The 11,597-nt window shown below is 30.5% G+C and overlaps 1 protein-coding gene across 2 annotated transcripts in view; it reads left to right on the forward strand.

Annotated features, from left to right (window-relative positions):
* The window catches only part of sim (bHLH transcription factor single-minded), a 143,426-nt gene extending 141,614 nt beyond the window's left edge, over positions 1-1,812 (forward strand). The window contains exon 13 of one of the 2 annotated variants that reach the window (XM_071184725.2): positions 815-1,812. In XM_071184725.2, the coding sequence (XP_071040826.2) occupies positions 815-1,616 (802 nt within the window). In that variant the 3' untranslated portion in view covers positions 1,617-1,812. 2 annotated transcript variants of the gene reach the window in all.
* Positions 1,813-11,597: the final 9,785 nt, after the last annotated feature.

Genomic DNA, 11,597 nt, shown 5'->3' on the forward strand with positions numbered 1-11,597 from the left:
TTCTGCGCCCCCTATTCGCTAACGTTCGCCAACCCCCGAAAATTGCTACGCAATCTTATATGGTTTGTTTCGCAAACCAAGTTCGCTTCGCTCGCTACTAACTTAGGTACATTGCAAATGCACAAAATTCTGCGAATTCAAAACAATAATTCAAATCCATATAACAACTTTTTTCTTTTGATTATACTTCAAAAAAGCGTAACAGCGCGACTGAGACTCATTTTTCAATGAATAACTAATAACAATAATAAAACAAATAAATTCGTGATATAAATCAAAAATCGTCAAATAAATTCGTAATATATAAATTCGTGAAAAAAAGCGCTTTCAACAAAATACTAAAATAGAGATCTATCGACAAAGACTACTCACTTCTGCCTAGCTTAATAGTATGAGATTGCTGCAGCTGATAGGGTGACTTTTGGAAGAGATCACATTTAGTGAGAATGCTCTCTCTGGTTATTTCAGTTTCCGTTTTTAAAAGCGCTATATGTTGAGCCACCTCACCTAGATTTGGCATGCGACATTTTTAGCGGCAATCATTGGAAGATTTTCCAGCGTTGCCATTCGGGGAGTTGTAATGAAGCTTTTTTTTTGTTGCCGTGTAAGAGAAATATATATATATAGATTCTCGGTATATCTTGAAGTTTATTTTATCATTTTTATTAAAATAAAAATATTTAAATTTATAAATAAAAAAAAAATTTAAATATTAAAACTGAAGAAAATGTTTTGAAACGCGTCACATTTAAAATTATACGCGTTTCATTCTATTAGAAGTGATAACGCTATATATAATTATTCTCTCTTTCAGATATTCAATGCACAATTACGCATCTTTTCCTCCATGTGAGGGATCTGTCATATCGTCCTCTCCAGATATTGAGCCAGACGCTCTTCAACCTCTTCCCTGTGTGATTCCATCTCAACAAGATTTGTGCAACGCCAGTGTGGGATACGTCCCTGGTGCCCCAGCAGAGCCCCATGAAATAATTGTGCCCCATGTAATATACAATACAACTACGAATAGCGTCGGACCTTTTAGTAGCCCTTCGGACTCCATGCTTTCAGAATCAGACCTTGAAGGCTTTCAAAATGGAAGGGCAGATTCTCCTCGTTCTACTTCATCCACATCTTCACCCTTACATCACCATCAGCAGCATAACAACAACAACAGCTCTTCGAAACCATCAACAAGTGCCTTAGGACCTGTGCTTCGCAGCAGTGGTAATAGTCACAGCAATCATTACAAATCCGTCATTACCCCAACCAATCTGCAGAGTCCCACGGGACCCACTGACTTTCTCAACTCCCGGTTAACGAAACAGCACCAGTTCCAGCAACGAAACTTTGCCAGTTGCTCACCGACTGATTCCTCTTACAACGATTCCTGTTACTATGAGGCGGCACGACAGCAGCAATCACACCTCGATTCCAGCATCAAGTACGCGTTATCCAAATGTGACAGTTACGCCGATAAAACGTATTGTGTGCCATCGAGCAACGGGACGAGTGACTATAGTTGCAATAATGCACATGACAGTGTCCAACCTCAGTATACAAGCGTCATCGTTGACGCGCAGCAGTACCAGATGGCGAACGGTTTTGTCCACTGATTTTGCATTTTCTAGTCGTCCGAGAAGTGGTCGAATTAATGAACATATGTGCTAAACAAATGGAATTATAAATTGTACATGCATGAAAATCATTTCCCCTGTGTAGAAAAAAAAATCTTGTAGTGCCAATTTATTGAGAAAAAAATATATAATATATTTTTGAGATACGTTAAAGTAAAATTACAATATTAATGGTTGTCAGTGTTTTATTTGATTTTAATAGTACAAACTTGTATACGCTCAAAACGTAAAGCCAAAGAGTAAAGATATAAATTATGACGTAGTAATTTTTTCAAAACAAAATCGTTCTCTAACAGAAAAAATATTCATTTTCCACTTTGTTTAAGGCATTGTGTTGTATCTTTTACACATTAATTGTTTTTTAATCATCACCATCACGACAGCCCTTTGTGAGCTTGGGCCTTCCTCAGAAGCTTTCCCCATTCTGCCCTTCTCCCAGCAATTAATTTCCAGTTCTTTACTTTTAGGATGGTAAAATCCTCATCCACACAGTCTTTCACATCTCTTTTTGAGCCTTCCTCTTGGTCTTTCATTGGAGGGGGTTGCATTGAAGACTCTTAATGCTGTTCGTTCTGGGCTCATTCTCACTACATGCCCGGTCCATCTCATTCTACTTAGATTTTTTTTTAATATCTCACCTAAATTAAGTGGATAGTGGAGATGGGGGAAAAATTTAATTCTTTTAGAAAATATTAATGACCGAAAAATATAGATTACCAGGAGCAAACCTAAATTGCCCATTGTAACATCAAAATTCAATGACACTTTCAACTAAAATTATGATTATGAGAGGTAAAATTACGAATATCAGATTTAGAAAGTCGTTTTCTGACCGTGTTGCTCCTCAACTTTAAGATTTATGAAATTATTTAAAAGAATTACTCTCCCTAAAAAAGTTATTGATGCCCAAAATGTACATGTTTCATGGTGAAATTGTGTAAGGAAAAACTTTCTGATGTGTCTGTTGTTATACGGTAAATTTCAGCCTTAAATTTTGCCAACACTTTGATATTTCGACAGTAATTTTGAGACCATTTTGAAGCTGAACTCCAAAGTTTTATGGTAGGATTTTAAAAATTAACTTTTGTAAAAAATATTTATGTTTCACGCTGCAAATGTGTAAAGCTAATGTTTCAACTGTCCTTTTTATAGCTAAAATTGGTATTATTTTCCCCGAAAATTTTAGATTTTGAATCTCATTTTAAAAGTTACAGCTCAAGTACAAAATGCATGGTAACATTCAAAAAAGAGACGCGCTTGGAAAATATTAATGATCAAAAAATATAGTTTTCGCGATCAAAATATATAAAATTATCCTTTGAAGTGCTTCTTGAAACGTTACATTTCAGTCTTACTTTCATTATCAACGTGATATTTTTCTTGTCATTTTGAGACAAAGTTAAAACTCAACTCCAGAGTGTATGTAACCATTTTAAGAAAAGAAGAAAATAGAGATTTGAAAAGAGTTTTTATTTTGCTTTGCAAATGTGGGAAATTTTTTGTCTAATTGTCCTTTTCAACGTAAAAATGTAGGGTTATGCACACGAAAATATGAGAACATGATTGTTATTTTCAGATAAATGTACTGCTCAACTTCAAAATGACGGAAAAACAATTTAAAGAATGACCCGTGAAGAAATTGTTCAGCCCAAAAACTATACATGTGTGTGAAAGTGAAAATGCGTAAAATTATTTTCTAAAATATTTATACGTAAAATTTTTACTTTAAATTTTAGAATGAAATTCATTAAATCTCTGTCGTTTCGGCTGCCACTTTGAGACGAAGTTGAAACTCTACTGGTAAGGTTAAGGTAAAATTTTTAAAAAATGACTTCAAAAAAATTTAAAAAAACATTGATGTTTTAAAAAGAATTAGTTTTCGCTTTGTAAATACGTGAAATTAATGTTTCAACTGTTTATTTGAACTTTAAAATTCAGATTTATTTTCAGGAAGAATATGACATTTAGATAATTATTTTCAGGCAAAATTACCATTCAACTTCAAAATGCATTGAAAATTTGCAATATTTTGCAATAAGTTTCGATAACTTTCAATGACCTTTCCTTTTTGCAATAATTTTCATAACAAAAATTGCAATAACTTTCAAACAAATTAGAATTTCGAGAAAAAAAATATAATATAATTAATGAAGGAAAACGGCTTTCTCAGTGAGTCAAATTTTTTTTTCCGTAGCTGCATTTCAGCAGGTTACGAATCAAACGAACATAGTTTTTTTTTTTAGTTAAAGTTTAACATTTAACAATTCTGTAGTTAATAATCAAATGTTATTTCTTTCATTCCATTGCACTCCTTCTACTCACCTTCGTTTCCAAGTTTCTAAGTCCTTTAGATTTTGCGCAGCAAAGAGCAAATTGTAACGTAAAGCAAAAAAAGAAAAAAGAAAAAGTGAGAAAAAAAGTGAGCGCTCATGAAATTTTGCAAAAATTGGGAATAAGGCACTGATTTTAGTAATTTTCATAGGTGGAGAAATGTCGCCAAAGTGGCGATTTTTAAAAAGTTTTAATAACTTTAAAAATATTTTAGTTATTTGTCCGTTCTAAAGCAAGATAGCATACACCAGTGTTTCCCAAACTTATGACTTTTGTGTACCATTTCTAAATGTTTCGTAGCGCTGTGTACCACTAATAAAAAAATGAATGTATTTTTTACTATTAAAAAATTTCACAAAAGTTAAAAATGACAACTGTCTGTTGACACCACTCATTATTAACTGTTAACTGCAAAAAAATAGCCAATAGAAAAGTACGTAATAGTAAATTTTCATGGCTAGATTTGTTTTCAATAAAAAAAATTGAAAATTTCGTTTGTTGCAAGATATTTTGCATTAGAACGTGTACCCCCGCTGAACTGTTCCCGTACCCCTGGGGGGTACGCGTACCACACTTTGGGAAACACTGGCATACACGATACGTTCTTTACAAAAAGATGTCTTTTGCTGTATAAAATTATAGCTTTGCTTGAAGGCACTTAAGTGAAGGCACTTAAACTGTGGCTATAGACAAAGAACGAGGATATAAGTGAGCATGGTCTTTATGGACTGGAACCCAGTACCCTTGCTGTTAAAAAAAAAAAGCACTTTGGATGATCAAAAATGTATTTTATAAAACTATTAACATTTTAAAAGCAAAATAATTTTGTATATCAGTTTGATGTTAGAATTTTAGATGACGAAATTAAAATCATAAATTAACGTTTTAAATACTTCGAAAAACTCACAACATGTTAGAAAACTACTATTATTTCTGCATATTAAAAAATTTGCTACAATTCTAAATGTCTTATATGAATAACAATAAATTCGCAGCTCATAAGCGTGAGGTTTCAGAAAAGGGCAAGAGAAGAAGCTGACTTACGTTAATTTTGAAGACATGTTGAGACATTCCAAAAATGTTTGCACTTTATTCAGTTTAAAAATATGATCGTTAAGCCTACTTTTGAATAATAATAATAATAATAACTTCCAAGGGAGTCATTCTTTAGATACAGAAATACTTTAGAATCGAGCTTGAAAACACTGTTTTAAATTGAATGTCAAAATCTCTTATACCTCAGGAAAATTCAACTCAACTTCAACTTTACGAAGAAATTTTAAAATATTTGTGCAAATTTGAAATTCGGAACCTAAATTTTTTGACCATCAATTTTTTCTATTAAAAGTCATTTTTTAAAACACTGCCATGAACTTTGTAGTTCAGCTTCAAATTTGTATGAAAATGGTAGCTGAAATATCATATTGTTTGTAAAATCAAGAATGCAATGAGCGTTACAAAGGACACTATAAAGAATTATTTCAAAAATTTTCACCGGGAAACTTAACTATTTGTCATCAATATTTTCAACAGAAAGTCATGGTTTTAATAAGTGAGACAATGAAAATATGAAAAATTGGATAGATATGACAACCAAAGCTGACGTCTTCAGGGGGTACCAGCTCCGAAAGTCATAAAAGCAAAACCTTTTCTATCAAGAGAGCAAGACAAAAGTCTAAAATTGCCGTCTCATTGTTTTAATAAGATTCATGCAATTTGTAGTGGAGTAGGAGCTTTAAAAATTGCAATCGAACTATCATATTTTTGATTGCTTCCTTAATGCGTCATATTTGTTTCCAATTAAATAGTTTTTTTTTAAATATTGCAGGTTTGAAACTTTAGGATTTACTTTATGTTTACCTGATCTAGCTTTTCCCTTTAAATTTTAAATTATTAATGTAGGTGGGTGAAAAATTGCCATGAAGGATTTCTCCTGCTGTAAAACGCCCTCTTAATCGGTCGAAATGTCCCAAGTACTTCAAGATCCAAAATATCTCTTTCGTTGAATTGTCTTTTACCGGATTTGAAACTATCTATAAATGATGTCACGCATATTTTTTTTTCAATCATTTTGACCTTTATCTCTTCCACCTTTATAACAAAGTATCATATTTTACTTATCTCTTACTCGTGTCACAAATCAAAATATATTACATAAACATATACTTGCGGTTCAAACACGAAACTACGTTAAAGATAATATTTCAAAGTTGAAACTTTAATTCTGAGTTTTAATAATTATGAAATATTTGAGATCATATAAACATTTATAAAATTTTTCAGTCATTCAATTACTCAATTTACCCAATCATAAATTTTTCAATAACTCAATTTACTCAATTATAAATTGGAAATTACCTACAATAATTTGTTATTAATACCCATGAAAAAGAAATGTTTTGACTCAGCTAGCATATGGGAATTTCGACATCGCTCTCATTAGATAGTTGAAAGCTTGAATTTTGTGAAAATGACCCGTGGTATTCCTTCTTATTTAAATGCCAAAGAAAATTTCTTGTTAATAGTAAATTTTTAACTAGGATTTAATTTAAATTTTTACCTGAATCGATGCCTTTCAATACAAAATAAAATCAGTAAGAATATGAAAAATAATTAATGAGTAAATAGAAATCAGTAAAAACAAATTATCGTTCTAAAATGCATATAGGAGGGGGGGAAATAAGTAAATAAATAAATGATCCAAAAATAAATAAGGCAGAAATATTTAATCAGCTCGTTTTAAATGGTTTTACTAATTAATGGTTTTACTTTAACTAAAAAGTGCGAAGTCATACTCCTGGTCACCTCCTCCCTTTCCCTTGGGGCTTAATTTGCAGTAATTATTTGAAAAGCAACTAAACATTAAATGTGAATAGTTGGCTGAATTGACTTAAGTCAGCTAAAGTATATTCCCCTTTTTTCGTTTTCAATTATTTTATTCAAAGAAGAAGAAAAAAAGAAAAAAGGCCAATAAATGTAATGTTAATCAAAAGATAAAATTCTAGCAGATGTTTATTATCACTTCAAGGTTTAAAGATCGATTTTAAAAAATTTAACATGCTAGTCACGAAATTTAACTCACTATCTGTATCTTCCTCAAACACAAACTGGAGGAAGTCCTTATTTTTAACTGGAAACATCCAGCTTAGGGGAATTTTGCCCATTTTAACCCTTTTGCTTGGTACAATAAGTAACAGCTGGTACAGTAAATGGACCAGAATGGCTTTATCATGCTAAGCGTCTTGAGCAAAAAGTTAATATCTTTAAGCTATTTCAATTATTACACAAAAATTATTAATTTTAGCTTTTTCTGGATATATTTTTGTCATATATTTCTTCACATGTTAATCATGAAACTAAGTCCACTAAACTCAAATTATAAGATATTTTATTCGCCTTAACTTAAAGTATCCAACTTGATAACACTGATATTATAAATTCAGGTAGCCGCTAAAGTCGGCACTTTTTTTTTTTTTTTTTTTTTTTTGAAAGCAGCTTTAATTAGAATTTGAATTCTTATTTTTGGTAAGCAGAAATTCTAAAATTATAATTCTAAAGTACATTTTAAAAATTTCAAAATATCGTTTTCAAAATTAGGGCAAATTTAAGCATAAAAACTGGAAATATTTATTCTCACGCTTGCAGCTCTACAACAAGTTGTAATGCATAAATATCAATTTTTTTTCTTTTGTCATCTGATGCCACTTGCCAATAGCATTATCGCTGTTTTTAGGCAGAGATGGCCGCTTTTTCTTGTTTTCCAGTGACGGCATCTATGGCCATGGATTCGAATTCTGCCACACACTTACGTCACAGTTCGTTTTAAAGGGAGGACATATTCACACACCATCCATCCGCAGATCATAATTTTGACCTTAACCAAAGCACGATGAATCTCCGATCCAATTACCCCCAGAGGTATTTATTTGTTATGGAAACTTAGAGGACTTTGTGACCTCGATACATTTAACATGCACTAGTCACCATTTTGTGCATGGGGAGTCTTCGGTCGGCAAGGATCGACCTCATGACCTCTTGGCCTAACGCCCTATCAGTCAGGCTATCCCGACCAATTAATTTTTTGATCAATAATATGGGTATGTGCGTTTTGAATTAAAATCCTTAAAAAAATTTCAAATTTAAAAAGTTGTAGAACTAAATATATAGTTAAATATTGATTTTCTAAATGAAAATTCTAAGCATTCTAATTTAAAGATCAAAATGATAAATTCACACCTTGACCTTAGCTTTCAGTTCAAAACGTAGCTAACATAATACAAAATCTACATACAAAGATTCAAAGAATTCTATTACAAATTTTGTAATGTGTGTTAGCATAAAAAGAGTTTTCCAAAACCAACGATTCCTTAAAAATGCTTTTTTTTATTTTAAAATGCATTATTTTAATTGTTATTCTGTTTCGGTATTGCTATCGGCATGTAATTGATTTTCTGCCAGCATGCGAAAAAACAAGTATAACTTCGATTCTAAAGAACGTAGAACAATTTGAAGATATTTAAAGAGCTAATGAGCAAAAGTTAATATGCAAGCACTAAAAAAAAATTCACAACTTTTGTCGAAATTGCCGATTTTTACCCTGTTGTATATCTTAAAAAAAGCTGCCCTAAACGATATTTGAATAGAATTTATTACCTTTCTTATTACTTCTTATTATAAGTAAAAATTCTAATATAATTATATTTTTACAGAGATAATCGTTTTGCAAAAGCATACAAACAGAAATTTCCTTGAAATACAACTTTTTAAGTCGTAAAATTGAACTAAATGATGTCTAGTCAAATATACTGGAAGCAAAAAGATATATCTTGATTTCCCAATAGCTTGATATGTTAACTGTCCTGCTTGGAACTGAATTTGTCAAGGAAAAATTGGAATTAAAAAAGAGTTTAATGAAAAAAGATTTGCATAAACTAAATTTAGAAGCTAAGCATAGTTTATAAATTTCAAAACAATCATCTTTTAATTCATTTCTGTGCGTTAAATATCAATTAGATCGTTTCATTTACACTCGTTGTTAATGACGATTTCCTTTCTAAAACACCACACGCAACCCAGCTCATTAGTTTCTATAGCAATCAAAAGAACAAATAGATTTAAAATTCGATAAACTACATCAACATCATTTAGATGACGTTTTAACCTTGGAAATTGTTTGTGTTTTGAAGTTTTCCTTTTAACTATTATGACAGAGTTATTTATAAGAGGTTTCTATAGATTTCTAAAGCCATTCATCCCAGCTTTCTAACCCTGTTGAGCAATAAATATTGCTGTTGGTCTTCAAGATTTACCCCCAGTTTTATAAAATAGGTCAAAGCAGGGATTTTAAATGATTTGATATTTATTTACTTTTTAATAATAATAATTGTTGAACATATCTGTTTGTTTCCGACGTTTTAGGCTATTTCACCATTGAGTCAACAAATTAATTTAGGCAAATTTAAACCTATGAGATAATTAAACTTTTCTGAAGGTCCTGGAACAACAATATAACAAGTTTATTATAAAGTTTCTGAATATTATTTTTTCTCTAAGGTTGTCTTTCGTCAACTTATTATTCATATCTTCCTTATTATTCCTGCTAAAGTTCTTCATTTTTGACATCTACTAAAAACTATCGCCACTGGTTTAAAAGGGTTTTTTTCTAAATTTATTTTCATATATAATTCTATTTAATTTTAGCTAAATCACTGAATATACATTTTCTTCTCGATAATCTGTTGTTTTATAAATTTCATAAGTTTTATGAATTTTAGCTTCTTTTGTTTATTTTATTTTCTTAACTAATTAAAGGTGCCTTCTTAGGAGTTTTCATTAGTGTTTTTTTCTTCCAAACGTTAAATAAATAAAACATGTATGAAACCGAAAATATTTAATATTTTTTTATCAGTAAGATGCTACTTTAACACTTTATATTCTGCTGTTTTACAGTTATTACAAAGATCTTAAATGCACGCGCACGAAATGATCGTATATGAAAAGTTTTATAGTAAAAACTCAGCATTAAACCTATTTTGATGCTCAATGTAATTCAATTGAAATAAAAATTGGAAGGGCTCCAGATTACCCATCAGCCTACTTCTTCATCCAATAGGGACCATAAGATCCTTATTTTATTTGAATTGTAAATAAGAGATTTTTTTAAAACATTTATTCAAAAAAGGTTTACTAATAAAGTTGATTAAAAAAAAGATTAGGCTATATAAAAGTCTGATTAGTTTAATGTTAGCAAATGCTTGTGAGAGTTATAATCATGACAATGAGGTTTTATGAGATTTCATGTGAGAAACCAGCTAGATATCTCTTTAAACTTCAAAGAATACATAAAATGGGCATGCCACTTTACCAGGATGTATGAAGATCGCGCAACCAGAACCATAGAAAGGCAGACCAAATTTGAAATGGTTAGATGGCTTAGAAAGAGATCCACTGGCATTATGGACAAATAACTAGAGAAAACTTGCGGTTAGAAGATTTGTTTGAAAGAATTACTTGAGAAAGCCCACCCCGGGCTTTCGAGCCCATAAAAAAGAATAAAATTGAGATTTTTTGTTTCGTGTGCGTGTGTGATTAAAAAAGACATTGAGTGATAATAAGCAAATATTTTTAAAAAAAAATATTTTAAAAAAATCATTAAAATGTTGTTAAATTAATGAAATGATTAAATGTTAAAAAAATTTCGAACAGTTAAGAATTGGTTCAATATTGAATAATCCCATTATTTTGTTGACGTTTAATGTTACACGACCCTTCCTACAAGGGCGTAACTAGAGTTTACAGCACCCGGGCGTAAATTCAATTTTTGCGCCCCCTCTCTTTATAATCTAAAATGATTAAAACAATGATACTTGGGTTTGAATAACAGAAAAGTTGTAAGCATGGAAGGAATTAGCTTGCAAAAAATATGCTTTAAAATTATTTTATTGTAAAGCATGAAACTGAACTAAATTCACATAATTAAGATTTAAACTTCATAAATTAAGCTTATCATATAAGTGTAGATTTTGGTTTTAAACCACTTTTATAAATTTTTTAAGAAGAATTTAAAAATATTATATGAAATCCAGCAAACCAGTGGACCAATTTAAAGAATTTTTTTCAAACTGTTGTAACACGTGACTTTTCTCATTCTTTTTACAAACTAATTTTTCAATAAAATTGTGCAAATATCTAAGTTCTGAGTTAATCCAATAGTTTTGAGAGAAGCAGGAAATAAAAATTCATAAACTTAAATTCTCTTTTCAAATGTAAGAAATCCGACAAAAATGTTAAAAAGATTATTTTAATTCGTCACGTATTTATGACCGATATTAAATTTTAAAAAAAAATAATTAAAGATTCATTCGCAAAGAATATTTTCAGAATAGTGTAAGGTATCATATTAGAAACGCCATTGAATCTAATTTAGACACATTTTATTCTAGAATTCATTCCGGAAATTAATGTCATTTCGGTGCATTTGATATTTGCTATCAAGATTTCATTTTTTAATCAATAATGTATTCATCCTCATTAAACCTTTCAATGACGGATTGAAAATGAATCGAAAAAAAGGAATTGGTGTTTTTAAGACTAACGAAAATTTAATGTGCCGAAACGACATTGCTTTCC

The sequence above is a fragment of the Parasteatoda tepidariorum genome, chromosome 5 (genome assembly GCF_982258835.1).
Source record: "Parasteatoda tepidariorum strain Cologne lab strain chromosome 5, Ptep-v5.0, whole genome shotgun sequence".
NCBI lineage: Eukaryota > Metazoa > Arthropoda > Arachnida > Araneae > Theridiidae > Parasteatoda > Parasteatoda tepidariorum.